Source organism: Heliconius melpomene, chromosome 20 (genome assembly GCF_056956725.1).
Source record: "Heliconius melpomene rosina isolate 202511_hmr_F chromosome 20, ASM5695672v1, whole genome shotgun sequence".
Taxonomy (NCBI): Eukaryota; Metazoa; Arthropoda; class Insecta; order Lepidoptera; family Nymphalidae; genus Heliconius; species Heliconius melpomene.
In genome coordinates, this window is record NC_140408.1 from 13,328,941 (window position 1) to 13,348,252 (window position 19,312).

The 19,312-nt window shown below is 31.6% G+C and overlaps 3 protein-coding genes across 5 annotated transcripts in view; 1 reads left to right on the forward strand and 2 right to left on the reverse strand.

Annotated features, from left to right (window-relative positions):
- Positions 1-6,701, reverse strand: part of LOC146528098 (uncharacterized) — a 37,305-nt gene extending 30,604 nt beyond the window's left edge. Inside the window, exon 1 of the mRNA XM_085204911.1 lies at positions 6,374-6,701. Coding sequence (XP_085061037.1) covers positions 6,374-6,404 — 31 coding nt within the window. The 5' untranslated portion in view covers positions 6,405-6,701. The remainder of the gene's footprint in view (positions 1-6,373) is intronic.
- Positions 6,702-8,353: 1,652 nt separating this feature from the next.
- On the forward strand, positions 8,354-14,883 carry LOC146528099 (uncharacterized). The gene is made up of 15 exons (XM_085204573.1): positions 8,354-8,453; positions 8,883-9,046; positions 9,657-9,827; positions 10,264-10,423; positions 10,765-10,841; positions 11,161-11,347; positions 11,627-11,655; positions 12,100-12,157; positions 12,342-12,440; positions 12,738-12,865; positions 12,950-13,049; positions 13,596-13,726; positions 14,054-14,173; positions 14,427-14,581; positions 14,718-14,883. The coding sequence occupies exons 1-15, from the start codon at positions 8,366-8,368 to the stop codon at positions 14,791-14,793; spliced, it is 1,743 nt and encodes a 580-aa protein (XP_085060699.1). The 5' UTR covers positions 8,354-8,365; the 3' UTR covers positions 14,794-14,883.
- Positions 14,884-15,172: 289 nt separating this feature from the next.
- The window catches only part of LOC146528100 (putative fatty acyl-CoA reductase CG5065), a 32,329-nt gene continuing 28,189 nt past the window's right edge, over positions 15,173-19,312 (reverse strand). For all 3 annotated transcript variants that reach the window (XM_085204334.1, XM_085204332.1, XM_085204331.1), the window contains exon 12: positions 15,173-18,990. In XM_085204334.1, the coding sequence (XP_085060460.1) occupies positions 18,843-18,990 (148 nt within the window). In that variant the 3' untranslated portion in view covers positions 15,173-18,842. The remainder of the gene's footprint in view (positions 18,991-19,312) is intronic.

Sequence of the window (19,312 nt, forward strand, 5' to 3'; positions counted from 1 at the left end):
AATTGTATGTGACACATGTGTCATTGTGTCATGACACAATTTATGTGTTTTTCGGAATGGTATGTAAAAGTGGTCGGTCGAAACAAGTTTCCGTGCGACTATTACAGTAGGCTATTTTTCAAAAAAGGGTAGTATTTATTTTTATTTGTATTTTTTTATTTAAAAATCCACCCTAAAAAATAGAAAGCCACCCTTAAATGTCCCGTTTTAAGACGACTGAAGAATTGTCACGTTAGTTATACCGAAACTATTTACCTAATATAGTATAGGCAGTATAGCTTATAGTCTTCCTCGATATTTATAATAAATAATATTTTTTTCAATTCGATTCAATAGTTCCTGAGATTATCTTGTTTAACCAAACAAACTCATCATCTTTATATAATATTAATATAGGTAACAACAAAAGTATAACAACCATATAAAAATAAATTATGTTGTCTTTTTACTTATCTTTAGAACGTGTTAATAGAGATATAATTAAATTACTTAGGTAATATTTATTATGTAGAATACTTAAGATGGAAAGGACGGGAAGGAAAATAGTCGTTCAAACTTTAGATAAAATTCTTTGAAAGGCTTGAACTATGTTATTTTATTACAATTTTTATTACAATCTCTTAGTTATATTTGTTTATTTTTCTTCTGTTACTTTAACTATGCTTATAACTGGGTCAAATCTCGAGATATTTAATTTTTAAGAAAGTCCATGTTTTTAGATTTACGCTGTACATACCAGGGTAGGCAGAGGGAACCTGGAAATATAGTGTTAAGACACTCTCGATGCCCACTTTTCGCGGTTATAGTTACTTCAGGGCCATAAGTGAAAACTACTAAACAATACTTACTTCTAAAGCTAACAAAGAAATAACGGGCTGTCTTAACACTAGGTCCTCTTTGCCTACCCTATATTATGCTTCATGGTGGAGAAGCATAATATCTCTTCCAAGATACGAGTATGACTTGATCTATTGATGATATCATCAAGTCCTCGCTGCCCTGAAGATACTTTTGGATTTTTTCTTAATTATGATTATTTTCTTCCCGAGTGAACAATGAACAAGGGTCCAGAAAGCCTAACTTCAGGGCGTGTACTGTAGATATGTGCAGTTATACATACATACATATATAAAGTAGATATACTAACCGCTTGTGATCGCTTAGCCAGACGGGCAACTAAAACCGGTTCGACATCCGATAGAAATGTCGTCCGCGTTGCGAAATCTTAGCGTACCACTATTTTAATATGATATTCTCAATGGATTCTTAGAGATTTATTTATTTATTTTGAGAAAAAATTAAAGTACAATTAATGGATTATTATTATTATACGAACGAGAGTGTCTTAACACTAGGTCCCCAGGTTCCTTCTGCCTACGTTCAGGACTAGACTTGACCGGCTTGAGGCCGTCATGGCGTTCGAAACTAAAGTCGTTAGCAGGAATCGAACACACGACCGTCGCGCCTACACCTCGAAATATTTTTATTTGTTCTTATTCTTTATCTTTACAATATTTAAGGCCTGTAACTATTTTTTTACTAAACAGATTACAAACTGGGTTAAACAATAATTAATATCTATATTATCCACGTACTGACATCATTTGTAACTATGCTACGTATAATAAAATTTGATAAGCTCGTAAGTTATTATAGACAATTTATTATTGAACTTGCGACCTATGTCGGCTTTGTTTGAAATAGGTTACCCACAATCTATATGTTTAACCATAAAAATAAATAAACTTCACGCACACAGCAGGGTAAACAGAGAGAACCCAGACAACTAAAATAAAGACACTGCGTTCCCCTTTTTTCCCAATTCTTTCGTCGAATTTTTCGAGACATTGCGTGTTGAGGGGCGGGTGCTTTGTAACAAGACAATGCACGGCGCGCGTATGGAAACAAATTTGAACTCACGTCTCTTGGCAACCGTCCAACCGCTCTTACCACTAAACCATATGCTCTCATCGAGCTACGTCGAAATTCTTATACGCTTATTACAACTTATTTATGTCGTTACAATCGTTTTTACAAACCCCTCTATCCTAGGAAGAGTTCTAAGTAATTACTTAATACTATAATTTGGCAAGAAAGAATCTTTTAAAAATTCTTAAACATTTTAAAATTGTAATTCGACACTTTAAAAATACTTTTTTTAACGTATAAAAAAAATTACGTAGCGAGATTTGAATCCGCGCTTCTTTTAATGGAAACCGTTCAATCGTCCGTACCTAGGTATATTTAAAAAATATTTGCAAAGCTGTTTTGTCCGTGTCAGTAATAACCTTGAAAATTTAATCAAGATTGCAATTAAAATTATTCTTCACATTTACAGAACTGAATTTACATTATATTTTTAAAAATTATTTGCTTATTCCACGGAAAGTGTATTAATGAAAACGAAGTGTCTTATCCTAACACTGGGTTCCCAGGTTCCCCCTGCTTGTTATCTGTGAAAAAAAAAATATACCAATATCATGCTGCAATTAAGATATTAGTGTGATAAAATTCGCAATGATTGTGGGTTCAAATGTTAGAGAAGTATAAGCCATAGCTCCTATTAAAAATAATAATTTAGCATGATTCTAATTAGATTTTTTTTTTCATTTTTACTTGCACAAATTCGTATCGTAGCAGAGGGAACCAAGGAAATTAGTATTAAGATACTCCGTTCTTCCTATTCTCTGCCGGATTTTACGAGACATTGGATATTAAATATTTCGATCCCCAAAGTAGGAATCGAACTCGCAACTGCCGTGTTCTCAATCGCAAGTTTGTGCTCCTGCACCACTACGACCTATGTGTTTTATGTATAATATTATTAAAAATTCAAAATGGTTAATTTCATAGTAAAATTTTTGTCTCTAAGCAATCTCAAAACACCTGTGTAAACATATTAAGTGAAAGTATGATTAGTTTATTCTAAGCATATATTAAACGTATGTATATGTTTATTATACGTATGTATTTTTTATAGGGAACCTTCCAAGACAATCCGTTCCCGATTTTCTACCCCAATTTTTCGAGATATTATGTATTGAGCGGCAGATCTCAACACCGCCCTTTGTCTTTTTAACAAAACTGGAAAATTGTACGTCATTATTTACAGAAATCTCCTTTACATTTATTATTTTCTCTACAAAAAGATATTAAAATTTATTATATTTAAATGCAACAATAAAATTTCTCATACATAATTCTTCGACACAAATAGAATTGGGTTTATACGTGAAACGTGAATGTAATTGCGGGCAATAAACTAAACAATGACACCGTCGTGGCTCAGTCGAGTCTTGTCGAATTCTAATAGTTGGATATGGATACAAATTTCTTTAAAAAATACTATTTATTTCTTTTACATTTTTAAAGTGTTATTCCATACTTTTTAGAAAACATAAAATTTTTAAATAATTTATAAATATGTATTTTATAAAAATACCCGCTACATAATTTTTTTTATATTTTTTACAAAGTAAATATAATATAGTTTTAAAAAAAAATGGCCTTTATTAAATTTTTTTTATTAGGTCGAGCTGTAAATAAGTAACAAAGTAATAAATCTAAGAATATAAATTACACGCACTTCTTATTATTTTATCATCTTTAAACTTGGCAATTATATACAATGTTATGGTATATCGAGCTGGTCTGAAGATGGACTAAGGGCCGCGCTTTGCCTCCTTTACAGAGCGAGGAAAGGAAATTATTAAATATTTCACTTCCTTGAGTGGGAATCGAACCCACACCTTGCCGCGTCTGTAGTCAGAGGTTTGTACCCCGGCGCCACTGACCTCATGTTTTTATTTACTGCACTAAAAAGAAAATACTAAACCAAATATTATTTTCAATTTACTTCATTAAGCCCTTAGAATATTCATCTTGCAATATTCATCAAATTAATTAATATAGTATACAATTTCAGATTCGATTCTTTTTCGCTTTTTATTGCAGAACCTAAATAAAAATGAATATATTTTTTTTTTATATTCATTTATTTTATTTTTAAAGGGTAAACTTAGTGTTAAGACACTTCGAAAATTTTCTATATATTGCATGTAGAGTGGCGAAACTTACACTTTGTCTTGTTCAACAGAGAGACAAAAGGAAAATGATTCATTTCCCCATACGAGAATCGAACTCTAAACCACGTTTTATAATCAGACGCGGTGTCGCTGTGCTACGACAATCAATGGGTACAAATTCCGCTACAAAATATTACTAAACTGACCTGTACATTGGTTATTATAGATGTATAATGCAAATTGGGACAGAAAATCCCTTATATTTTCAAGATATAGAAACTTTGAAAGCAGACAAACATTTATTAACACAGTGTAATCCTTTATTAAATTAATTTTTATATTTAACTAGCGGCCCGTTCGCGGTTTCACCCGCGTGAACTATGTTATTATTAATTTCTGTCTCCATGACTACGTCCTCGTGACGTCTATGCAAAATTTGAGACTCCTAGCATTTGTAGTAACGAAGTTTCATACAAACTTTCGACCCCAAAAACAACCCTTTAGAAGTCGAATATTGCAAATTCCCGTCTTAGCGAGCACCTACGTCCCATAAGTAACTCCTATGCAAAATTTGAGATTCCTAGCACTTGTAGTTTCTGAGATTTCGTGATGAGTGAGTGACCTTTCGATTTTATATATATAGATATAGACTAGTGGGCCCGGACGCGGCTACGCCCGCTTGAACTATACGAATATTTATTAAATTATTTTCAGTTTTCAATAGAGAGATATTTCTTGCTTAACGCATGTTAAGCAAGCTCAGTTTGGGTGACGTTTTCTAACAACAAACTTTGCAAATCGTTGCTTAGCAACGACGGTTGTTATTAACATGGCGGACTAATTGCATGTCAAATTAATAAGTATTTTAATTTATTGGTATTTATCGAAAATATTACAAATATGAGAAAAAAAAGTATCCTATGTTCATCCCGAGACCCTCAAGTATCTCTATATGAGTATTTTATCACAATAGAATTAGCGGTTTGGCCCTGATTGCGTAAAAGACAAACAGACAGACAGACAGACAGAGTTACTTTCGAATTTATAATATAGGTATGGATTAAATCATCATCATTGCCGATTTTGGAAAAGGTTTACCTAGGTTTTACAATATAGCATAAAAATAATGTTTAATATCTAGTGAAGAACAAGACAATTATTCATCTGTGCCTGCAGTCGTGGCATAGTGGCACAGCGTGGACTACAAGTGCGACGGTTATAGCTTCAATTCCCTTAGGGAAATTATTATTTTTTCCTTTCCTGGTAGCAAGACGCAACGTTGAACTCCTCAACGCGGAATATCTAGAAAATCTAACACTCACGTTCTAACATTCCATTCCCTGTGCCTACACTGCTATTTGCGGGATACAGCGTGAAGATAAAAAAAGGTTAATAAAATCACTCATCTAAGAAAAAACTTAATACATATTAACCTAAATATTACTTTCAAAGTAAAATAGACTTTGTATGACGAAATTTACATAAATAAGAGACAAAAGATCGTGAGAACTGACCTTATCTCACGAATAGTTGAAATTTTTGAACCATTACACGTTTACAGTTCACTTTATTTTTATTAATTACTAATTTCTACTTGCGACTTTGCTTGCATGGTCAAATAAATGCGTAGGCAGAGGGAACCTAATATTAAGTGATCTGTTCCCTTTAAAACACTTCCGTTTCCCGCTTTCCGTCGATTCTGGATGCATTGTGTGTTGAGTGGCGGAATTCAACGCCGCAGAACTTAAGAGTTAGACAAATGAGATGATAGAGTATGACAAATGACACATTTTAAATACGAGAGCTAATGACTGCAGGTGCATTGGGTTATTTTGAAATAATTACCTTAGTCCAACATAGCTTATTGCCTGTATAGCCTATCAGCCTTCCTTCATAAATGGACTATCTTAATTAAAAGAATTTTTCAATTTGAATCCTTTTTTTGAAGAATTTGAAGAATTTATATTAAGTAAGACAAAAAATAATTTATGTCGAAATGCATTATTCATTAACTAACCGATTTCAACTCGTTTTTGTTAAGAATATTTGCTTAAAATATATATTTTATTTTAAATTATAGAAAATATTATCCTTTACCTTTAAAGGTGTGAAAATCGCGAAAATAAAAGATATTAATATATTATACTTATATGATTAATGATAATGATTATATATAAATGACAAAGATTTAAGAGGAGAGATATATAAATGATAAATGACAATTGTTTTTCAATTATAACTTTGTTCTAGATATTAATAAATGTTTTTATTTGTAACTCTTAATCCTTAATTACCATTATATCTATTAATTGGTAGACACTAAACAAAATAAATCAAATATAACTCACTCAGCGGCGACAAATCAGATAGCAAATCCATAATTTGTAAGCACAAAATGTTTTATCTTTCACTTTAACTCGATGTTTCAACCTGTCACCCATTGCTTAGCCACGGCATGCGACACAAAACATATTAAACTTATTATTAAACACAATTCTCATCTAAATAATCATTTTTTTATAACGAAAAAATGATGAACACACACACAGACCACCCAAAAACACTTTTATTAACTTTTTCTCAATAAAATACCACTTTTTTAATGTGAATTTAATATAATTTCGTTGCTAATTTATAATAAAAATGCAATGCGATGTGTGTTAGTAAAAGCTCTACAAAACATACGCTGAACGTCATCTCTACAAAACTGGTTATGGTTTTTTTTAATATGTCACGTGATCGATTCTGGCTTGACAGTTCAAGATGGCGGCAAAAGATGGCGCTAGATGTGGCATAAAGGGCGCGAAATCGAATTGTTGCCGAAGATTTTGTATTTTTGTCGATTTATTATAAGCCAGTCGTCGCCTAATTTTTTTTAAGCGCACGTCTTATATTTTGAGTGCGTAGCGGCACAACAACTGACATTAAACGCGACGATTGCAGGTTTGATTCCCACTCCAGAGATGAATTATTTTCATTACCACGCTCTATTAAGAAAACAAAGCGTAGCGTAGAGTTCTGCTACTCATAAACAATGTCTCCAAATTTGACAGGCGTTGGGCAATTGAGTGCCCATCTGAACTTAAACGCAACAGTTATGAGTTCGATTCCTAAATAGAATATTTATATTGTATATGGATATATAGAATATTTATATGAATTAATTTAAATATTTCATTAACTTGTGAAAGCATTGTTTTAAATCAATTATTATGTACGATCGATGGCATACGCATTTATTAGAATGAAACTAACCGTTATATTTTTTATGTGGAGAACGCCATTGGAATTTTAATTTAACATTGTTCTACTGATAAGGTGATGTTATCTCGAATTTTTTTCTAAAAGCCGTTCTTATTTAGGTGAACGTCTTTTATTTTCTAGTCGTCGTGGCGCAGCGGCACAGCGACTATAATCAAGGCCATTTTAGGTTCGATTCCTGGAAACTAGAGCGAGAAAAATGTTTTTTTTTTACTTAACAAAATATATCAAGGGAAAGCTGATTTTTTAAAATATATGTTATTAAAATTAATCTGAACTATTCTATCTATATTCATTTCATTAAATTATAAACTTATAAGAACACGATTTTGGTTATGTCAGTCGTTTCTATGGCAACTGTTGTAACAAACATTGATCCTTGGTATCTTCATATATTGCTCATTTACGGTAAGTTATTATAAATTCATATTATAAAGCTGAAGAATTTGTTTTGTTGACAGCACTAATCTCAGGAACTATCATTGTAAAATATTAATCATTTAAATGTAAGCCACTATACCTACGGTAAGGTTATATTTTATTCTACCTTCACGCTTTGTCATTATCTTTATGAGGATTTACTTTCTCCTAAACGACGATATCAATAAAAAATTTTTTTAGCTTCACGCTGTTGCTGCGTGCCGTATAAAGCAAGGTATACAGACGAAACCTAGTGTTAAGACACTCTTTTCTCTACTTTCTGTCAAATGTTTCTGACTTTCGTTTTGTCGTCTACATGAAAATAAATTTAATATTATCGCTTACCACCATTATCTATTACCACCAGGGCTAGAACGACATTTAATCAATGATATTTTTCGTCTAATAAAAAAATAATGATATTATACTGTTAAGTTAAAGAGTTACATAAAATAGATTTAATTTCTAGTAATTTGGCTAGTAATGTAGTAATTATAAACATCATTCAGTGCCAACAAATTCAGTTCTATATTTTCTGCTCAAAATCGACATATTAATATGCGTCAAGTAGCGGAACTTAACGCTGCGTTCATTTTAGCAGTGCGTAGAAATGGATTTAATACATTATATTATTTTTTTAGTAAATACCAATATACAAAATGCCAGAACTAATAGAGCAGATGTACACGTCGCAACAAATCGTCATACCACCTAAATTTCCCTATATACTGAAGAAATATTGCAAAGGTGAGTTAAATAATATAATATTTAAACACAAATTTTATAAAGCTGGAAAGTTTATTTTGGCGTTAAGTAAAAGCTAGTCGTATTAAATAATAATATAAATAATATAATGCTACAGAAAGGTTTAGTTATTCAGTGCCTTCAGTACCTATCTATATTTAAATTAGAAATTGCAATATTCACGAGTAAAGATTTTGGAATTGTGTATCTTTCTCTTACTCCTAATTAATTTAAAATGACTATACAATATCTTCAAAATAAGGGGATAATAGAAAATTAAACCTTAACCGCAAATATTAAAAATATATATAACAGAATATTATAACAGAATATTATAAAAATATTTTACATAAGCAAAGCCAAAATGAAAATAGAAAAATGTTAAATTTTAAATAAAAACAAATAAATAATAAATTAATTGTTTTTTTTTAGCCGCCATAAAAACTCAACCTTACGACCTCCTGCGTTGGTCTTTCGAGTATTTTTCAGCTTTATCCGCGAATAGACCTCCACCAGTCAAACTTTGGTTGGAATACCCCATTTATACCACTGAGGGTGGACTGACAAGGGGTTGTTTGAAAGTCCTGGCTAACCAGGTAAAGATAGAAAAATCTAAATAGTCAACTTTTAAACCCGTGCCTTTTGGAAACGCTCTAACCACTCCACCATACTTTATCATCCATCTACGTTGAAATTCTTATACGCTTATCACACCTTATCTATGTTGTTATCTCTGTAGGAAGATTTTTACACATTACATTATCTTTTTCTAAAATCAGTATTTTTCTTTTATAAGTGTGGAATAACACTTTAATAAAATGAAATACGATTTTTAATTTATTATATTAATTATAACATTGTACATTGATGACAATCAAAATAATTAGGTATTATTAGATTTTCTTGCAGCTTCCCGCTTTTTGCGCATAGCAGGGTAATCAGAGGGACCCTAGTGTAAGACAAGCTGAAAAAAAATTGCACGCTGTTAGATCTGCCACTCGGTGTTTTTGTTAAACAGTATGCATATTGGTGTCTTAACATTATTTTCCCTCTGCTTACCTTGCTCAGCTTCACGCTGTATCCCACATACACTCTCTCTCTCTCTCTCTATCTCTCTCTCTCTCTCTATCTCTCTCTCTCTCTCTCTTTGAACTTTACTAAATACAGTGACTAATTTCAGAGTTACTAATTTCATCATTTTTTTAGCTATGCAGCCCATCAAATATCCCCTTATCGCATGTCCGGTCAGCGTGGCAAGGGTTTTGTCTGGATCCTCTGGAGCTAGACAGAATATTCTGTTTGTGCGAAGTCTACATGAGAGAGGAAAATGTACCTTTTTTACATTTTATTGCTGTCGCCGCTGGTTTGTTGACTAAGGTATGAGATTTAGAACATGATTGATAAGAAATAAGAATAACTGAAGCCGTTCTTTTGCCTTGGTGCCAGAGCGAAGAAATGGCAATATTAGTAAATAATAATTCACTTCCTCGAGTGCGCATCGAACCCACAACCAGTCGCGTTTACTGTGTCAGTGACGCGAGCTGACGGCTGAATAGGAAAATGTTTACGAAGCTCTTGACTCCCTCATTTGTTGATATTATTTATGTATTTTTTTCCTTATATTTTGCTATGTTTTTTACATTTTCTAGTTACGTAGTACTCAAGTCTGTTTTTGCTTTTTGTTTTTTTAATATAAATTACATATATTATTAATTCCATAAATGGAGTAACATTTTTAATTTATTTTTCTTTTAATTTGTGTATTTAATTAATGTAATGTTATTAGATCCCATTAATAAATGTTTGTTCCCAGACGTTAACTCACACTATGATACTACTCTGCGAAACGCTAACTAAAGAACCCGAAGGTGGCTCATCTGCCATACCAGTCGAGCATTTCCTTGTGATGTACAAATTTTTGGCCAAAATGGACGCTAGTTCCGATGTCAAATATATTAATGGATTTAGAGAAGGTAGTATTTAGTAAAGTACCGTTACAACAGGGTAGGTAGGAGGAGCCTAGTGTTAGAACAATCCGTTCCCCACTTTATGCTGAATTCTATAGGCATTGCGTGTTGAGTGGCGAAACTCAACGCCGCGTTTTGCCGAACGCCGCTACACCAGAGCGAAGAAATGAAAATATTTATATATCGAGTGTCACACGCTTGTGCCCCTTCGGCACGACTGGCCTCTGTACTTTATATTATTTATTTTTTTGTCAATAATAAATAAAAGATTTATATATAAAAAAAAAATTAAATTCAATATTATTGATTTATATATGGTCCCATACCTCATACATATCTTTATGCAGGACTGGCACCCGTACTGTCAGAATCCATAATGGAAGAAGAAGTAGCATCGACAGCTGAGGAAAAAGTTGAAGTGGAGGTAAAATTATTAATCTATAGCTATACCAATTATATTAATATACTTTTGGTTGAACTCACTTATCTCGGGAACTACTTGATTGAGGTGTTTTTGTTCGTGATGGAACTTGGAACTCCATTTGTCGAGAAAAGCTGTAGGCTATATTGTATGACTTTAATAGGTCCCATGTATTTATCTCATCGTACCAGCAGTCCACCAGTCTTTGCTATATATTAGTATATATTCAAAATTAGGGGGACCTAAGTACGATTAGAAAACATTACCATTCAATGTAAATTTATATAGTATCCTAAAATATCAATCACCAAAAACCTTCTAGACCTCCTCCGAAGAATTCTGGCAAGACGATAACGTACAGAAACTAAATCTCACTAACGATGTAGTGTCTCAATCTGCCAGACTCAGTGATAAACTTAACATGCCAGTAATTGGCAGGATTGAACGATCTCCGTCGGTGGAGAGAGCGGGAGAGATAGAGAGGGAGAATTATATGAGGGAGAGAAAAGGTTATAAGTAGTATTTAATATTCTTAGAAAAATATATGTCTTAAGAAACTCAGTATGCGTGTAATTTTTAAAGTAAACAACGGATTTTAATTCGGTTTTCTCTAATAGATAGAATGATTCAAGATGAGGGTTTATGTGTATAATATATACATTTTACGTTGATATATGTTATTCTAATTAACTAATCATAATAATTGCAATCTACTTTATACATAAATAAATAGTAAATGTAGATGAACAGTTTTGTTTTATCACTACTAAAGCACTTTATATTTACAGGTAGACCCGCTCAGAGCGAAGACGTGAATGTTAGTTGTAAATTTTTAAATTTATATTGAATTGTATTTTAGAAATTATCTATTCTTCTCCGGATATAGAGACGGGAAATAGCGGCAATATATTAAGATTTCACATCTTATTTTTTAAAATTATCTTTGAAGATATAAATCATATTGCTGGTGTTCCCGCACATGAATGTTAATTAGATTCTCATTATTCGCAATATATAGGAGAGAATATTTTTAACTAAAACTGGCGTACAAACAAAAGTTGTTCATTTTCTCCGTTACTTGAAACTTTCCTAGCTATAAATTACAATAGTCCTCAGGGCGCATCAATTCTCGGTCTCCCCTTTATATAAAGTGGTATTTAAACACTATATACTAGTAAATGTATATGTGTTTGTGTATTTATAAATACAATATATTTTGTTTGACCCTACACTTAAATATTCTCTTTGTTTCTGTTTATAGAAGAAACTTAAAGAAATGAGTGGCGAAAAACTACCTGTAAAAGAAGAAACAGCTGAAAGTGAGTATTTAATTTATGCTAATGTGTAACAAACGGGCTTGCTGAAGTAAATTTACGTAAATTTATGGTTAATTTTATTATAAAAAATTATGTTCCCATTTATAATACTTTTAGTATTTAAGTTTTTTAATATCTGCACTTTTAAATAATTTTTATTATTTCGATATTTTTTTTCCAAATGTAGGTATAAAAAAACAAAAAGAAGTGAAAATAGAACTAAAGAAGGAAACGGAAATTATAGTGAACGACGAAGATAATAAGGAAATACCATACGAGATATTCGGTTATATTTGATTATATTATTAAATCTTCTTCATGAGACTGTCGGGTCGCAGTGGGACAGTAACAGTTTCAGTTCAGGTTTACAACCTGAAAGTTTTTGGTTCTCTCTTTCTAAATTAATTTTCTCGTTCTGATACTGCGCTCTCTTAGGACAAAAAGGCTAAATTTAATTCCACAATTCAACGAACTCTGTGACTAATTCGGATGGAAAGCTCTCTGCCTACCATGCTATATGCGGGATACACTGTGACGCTAAAAAAAACTATTATAATTACTAGCAATAATAAAAATTGCTTAGGTGAACCTACTGAAATTATTTGTGAGAACGTACAAGAAGATTGGGAAGGTTATAGAGAAGAATATGGCAAAGAAGATGAAGAAGAAAAACAATCTGATGCTGAAAAGATTAAAGCATTTGTTGATAAAGTATTGATATTATTTAAAATTAAATCTATATTAGTCGCATTAATAGCGTATATTTTTGTATTTAAATTTATTTCATCATAATAGTGTTACGAATCAAGAGAGGAACGTCGTTTTGATTTGGAGCAAACATTTGAAGATATAGCGATGATTGTGGATAGGTTTAAGTCAGCTAATTACGATCTTGGTTAGAATTTTAAATTTTAAGTGTCTTATTTAATCATTTCTTTAGCCTGTTTAGTTATGAAAGTAGTTTGTAATGAGGTTGACTATCTTTCCAAGAATATATCAACGTACTTTGGTTTCTTGGTTCAGGTCAGGCAACACCTAATTTTGGTTTTGCTAGATACATTAAAGAATGAAATGTATCTTTTATTACAAAGAAATAAATAAATAAATGTTCTAGAAATATTTTAAAATCTAAGGCCGAAATGACCATGAGGGCTTAGTCTTAATTATTTTTTACGGAGTAGAACTAGAAACAAGAAGTACAACCTTCCTGAACAACACGTTCTAGAAAATGGCCTGCTTAAATCTATCATCAGTTCATTTCTAGAAAATATTAAAAATGCGCTATCTCGGACTGTGAAGGCGAACGTTAATGAGCATTTAAAAGAATCCATTCTTTTTTTCATATTTAGTGTTATAGGCACTAGGCATGAAAAAAGATGGGACGCAACACTATTCTCTCACTTTATATAATAATCAAATATTCTCCCGTATATAATACCAGGTATGGTAGCCGGCCGTCAAATGTCAATAACGAGCGGAGAGTTCATAGTAGATAACATAGAGAAGGAGATAATGGACTACATCAATGAACAGATAGCCATATTGCCGGATCCCGATTTGAAGAGGAAGAAGGTAAGGGACGTTAATATTTAGAAAGTATTCTTAAGAAATTATGTCGAAAGAGGTATGCAGAGATCGATTGATGCCCCATTCTCTCTGGCTAACCTGCTAGGAATAAAGCATGATGCTAAAATAATATCTACATATGAAAAAAAAAATTAAGTGTAAAGAAGGTTGAGGTATTATCCTCTTAGATAGCTTAGAGGGTCAAAAAGATCGTAGGTAAGAAAAATATTTTAATAAATAGGTTTAATTATAATTTTAGTCGATATCATTTAAAGCAAATGTTGAAATATGAACTCAAAATTAACAAAATCTCCATATGCAACATTATTTAAGGCAAAGCCCGAAGAAGTAGCGATGGTCCGTGAAATCCTAGATAACTTCCTAGATGAGAACATGGACGTGATCGTGCCGGAATTGGAGGAAGTGGAGGAGGAGGAGGAGCCTATACCGGATGTAAGTTTTTTAATAATTCTGACGCTACTGACATTGCTATGTAACTTGACTATTCAAGAGTAATGGCGTTATTGAATAATACCCTGAGATCCGGCCATTGAATCCTGCATATACGAGTTTTCTTAATTAAACCTATATTAATGAGGATTCAACGGTTGGATCTCAGTCTATAAGTAATATTTTATTTTGACAGTAATATGAGCTTTTTAAATTTCAAGACTTCGCGAATGGTCCAATGTTTCCAATTTTCCAGATAATCCAAGTTTATGCAGTACCAGGAATAGGTCCTCCAGTCGATGATGATATTATACGAGAATTTCGGGATTATGCTCTAGACGTGTGTATAGTACAAAGCGATACGTTTATGCCGAGGAATATAAGGCACTTCCTGTGCCCACCATTGGAGAAGTAAGTATTTAATTATTATCTATTATATTAGCTATAGTAGGGTGCTATACGCGGGATACAGCGTGAAGCTAAAGGCTAAAATTATTTTCATTTTCCTGTATTTGAACTTATTTTTGTCTAATTCATATTTTTTTAGATGCGACGAACAAGACTATGAAAGTAAACAACCTAAAAAGGAAGAAGTTCCTACAGGCGGGGTTATTACCGATTAATTTTATCTAATTACAATTCCTTATATTTACTCAATTTTGTAGTATTTTGATATTGCACGAATGCACTGTTTCATATTTTAAATTATTTAAATAAACGTTTTATAAAAGTAAAACACGTAGTTTTATTGTTTATGTAAATAAATTAACTAACTAAGCGTAGGGAGCTAAGCTAAGCGTCGACCTATAAACGCAATGGTTGTGGGTTCAATTCTCACTCGTAACGTCTCAGAAATTATGCGGAAATTGAGGAACGGGGTGATCTTAAGTTCTTAGCACTAGATTTCCTCTGCCTACCCTCTATATGCGGGATACTGTAGGATGCTAAAATTTAAACAAAATATTATGAAATATACCTCAGGTTTAAAAATAAAACATATCAAACTTTACATCCTTTTATTTTAATATATATGGAATAATAAATTAACCCCCCATGTATATACCGTCCTATCACCGAGACACGTTGGCTGCCTTCGGACTATCCCCGTCCCGCTCTAGCTAGGTAGTGCTGTCTCACTCTAACATTATTATTGAATGTTGCCATACTTTATTTCATTATCTATTGCAATTTTTAAAAAATCTATAGAATAAACAAGTTATTTATTTAATAATTGAAATTTAATTTTAGTATTTTATCTGTAGAGGCCGTTGTTTAGGCCTAACTAAATCGAGACGTGGACTATCAAACATTGAGCATTACTCCACCCGTCACTAAGTTAACATTCTATTTTACGGATTCCCATTATATTACTATAAACCGCTGGCGTCTAAGCGAAATAAAGTTTTATATTAAAGCATATCCTCAAGCGGTTTCCGAACGAACGCGCGCAATCTCGTTTCGGCGTACAATGGCAACACTGAAGTACAATTGATTTACACAGATTATAATGTATGTTACATATTGAAAAGCTTTTGTAATTGTATTTATAAGTATTGTGTTAATTTAGCTAAAAAAACGCGTCCATTCGTTAAGAAACCGCCGAAACACTTCAAGTAACTACACACGAAAAACATAATTCCGCTTCATTAGATCCTTGAGGTAACTAAATTCTATATACATACATAACAGTAAACGCTCGCTCTCGCAATACAAAAAGCATAACTAGAACAAACTGAAAGACGTTGTATTTTTTTAAAAGTTAGTTTTTTTTCAAAATTTACATATATACTTACAAGCAAGAAATGAAATCACAAACTCGCGTTTAGGAATCATTTATTATACACTATCAGTTACTACGACCAAGCGCGATGCGATGTATCTCGGGACGTTTAAACGTATAACAATAACTTAATAATTACATAACACTGATTTCTTCATATTTCGATTTATAACTTCCGGTCTTAATAGTTTATTAATATTAATTTGGTGCGAAAATCAACAAAAACTGGTAACACTGGCAGTAATTTTAATGAGAGAGAAGAGAAAGAGTACAACCAAACCGGAAGCTCGAAAATGTGAAGAATACAATCGCTCCAATATCGATTAAACCCATGAAAATCGATTAAAATTAATGGCAGCTAAGTTTGTGTACGCGTTGCGGATATATAAAATAACAGACACCGCGACAGTCCGAGATTGAAAGCATGCGTTAGGCTTATCAAGTAGACACCAATGCTATGGAATGAAGGACGATAAACAATAATAAACGTCAAAATGACATTGTCATTGTTAACGCCATATTCTTATGCTCAAGAATGATTATGAAATGTTAGTTTTGACTAAAGACTGAATGAAGCATTGTAGCACTTTTGAAATAAACTTTTTTTATTACTATTCATTATAGATTTTTAAGTATATCCTAAATTCCATAGCGTTTGGTTGAAATCACAAAGAAACTTAGGCATTACTTAACAGTAGAGCTTACAATATTGTGTGGGTATTTCACGTTGAAGTAACAATTTTCAAGATTTATTCAATTTTCCCGAATATATTATCTAGATTCACTAACTGACAAAAATCTATGGTCACGCGACCTTTCAACTATAGATAATATATATATCCACGTCTAGTTTAGATTGAATTAGAAAATTTATTCGCCTAATGAAATAATGGAAGCTATTGATAATATTATTATGAAATAAACTGATTTTATTTAATATATTTTATACACGAATGTACTTACATAAAAACTTTCTTTTGTTTAGTGAGATAAGAGAGACAGTGTACCATATACTAAAGATACAGAACAGAAAAGCTCAATAAATTAGATTATAATTAAATATTACAATTGTTTACAGAGTTGGTACTATATTTCATAATAATACTATCATGAAAATGACAAATCGTATAAAAAAGGAAGACTACACAAGTATGTTTGGAAAATAGGGGTTGAAAATTTCAAGAATCCCCCGCAATTTAATTGATATGAAAACATGTAAAGAAGCTAATATCAACATAAACTCTTACTCGAACTGTTTCATACCAAAAATCCCATTTTACGTTATATTAGTTATGACTTCGCCTAAAATATTTAATCATTGAATTATATCTAGCGTTAAGTTGAAATAAATAAAATTGGAAATCAATAAATTATTATTTTTTTAAAAACAAAATAAATATCTTACTAATTAACTATTACTAAGGAAGCGTCATGAAATGGAACAAATTAAATAAAATGGCATCAAACGCCATATTTAATATCTAATGTCAAAATATTGGTAATGACAACTTTCAAAGATAAATAATAAAGTTTTGATTTATTACAATTTTTATTTTGATTAATTATTAATTTTATATTGTTAAGAAAGAGTACTGTTTAATAAAACAATTACAAAGACGGTAATACTATTAATAAATTAGGAGCCATATAGTTTACTTTTACGAATGGTAACATTTAAAATTAAAGTAGGCTCCATTTTGTTATAAATATAGGATATTGTAATTTTTTACACAAAATTATTTATTTTAATATTGTAATGATGTTTTGTTATATAACATCGAATTATATAGTTTTCTAATGTTATTTGTATCTTTACAATTTCTTTGAATAAAGAAATCTAAAGCTACAATTCAAAAAAAATCTGCATACTGTATGCAAAAACCATTTAATCGCTCAGGATTCACACAAAATTGTAAAAGCTATTTTTATTCAAAGTGTCGCCACACTAAAAATCTCACATAATATTTCATCTATTTTTTTTCTACTATGCCAAATTTATATACAAACAATAACATCTGGAATTATTAATTATTTCATAACACGTTAACTGCTAAATTTTGAGCGTTTGTTTCCAATTTATAGAAAAAGAATCGCTGAAAAAATTTCACTAACATTTTCATTATAAATAAATTCACTAACTTTACACTAGCAATGTTTTAAAGTCTTCTAGAATCATTCCAATTGCAAAGAGAAAAAATGGCGGGATTGGAAACGTTTTTAAACTCACTAAATTATCAAAAAAAAAAAACAAAAAAATACCCACAGCATGTTAAAACAACTAGCTAAAATCGCAGAAAAAGTATTAACTCGATTTCTCTCTATATATCGTTCTTATTAAGATACAGGTTGCAGTTACTATCAATTTCGTCATTAGTACGGAAATAACTGAGAGACCGCCATTTGGTATTAACAAACGATACACTAGGTCATTTGTATGCGTTTTAAAATAAGGCAGTTTAATTATCTAAGTTGTTTCATCGATAACATTATAACTATGAAATTTGAACTTTATCATTTCTGTTAACATATTGAGCTGTGATACAAAACGTACGGAATTATTTAACATTTTATTAAAAAACTAACGCCTACCACTCGTTAATCGGAACGCGCTTCAAAATTGTCATCTCGACATCGAGTGACAAGTGTCACTGTCAACTGGACGTTGCGCATGTCGATTTGACAGATGTCACTGTCAAAATCAAAGTGGCAGCTGGCAGTCGAAATGTAAACGGCGAAGCGATCCAACAGCTTCGTGAAGCTTAAACGAACTAAACTTAACTATTGGTGTTTACGCCATTAACGTCAGCGTGAAAGGAAGAAACGTCAAAAGAGGATATTCTGGAAGCGTTCCTAGTTATGTGATGTTTTTTTATTATTATTTTTTTTACATCATCAGGCGATGGCCAAAAGTCTTGCGGCTCGCGTTAAAAAGTCGATTATCCGACGCCATATATTTCGCAATGCGTTTGAACGACTGAACAAAAATCTCCAAAGGAAGAAGACGGTGACCACTTGAGTTAGAACGTGCACTATGCGTAATCTGAAAACAGAAAAAAGCATTATTGTCCCTTATCTCATATCTTATTTTTTATATAATGACATTTAGTAACTTTAATGCTCGTACAGTGTGCTATTAAATTTTTAATTATTTTATTTGGTTTAAAAAAAATAACGCCGCATATATAAAAATATTACAAAAATGCAACGACAGCTAAAAGATGTGTTAAAATAGAATCGTTACCCCACACGACATGAAAACTCATTAAATACAATGAAAAACTAGCTCAAAATTGATACATTTCAAAAATGTCTGAATATTGTTTTAACGTATACATTTGTTTTTACTAAAGCAAAATATTCGA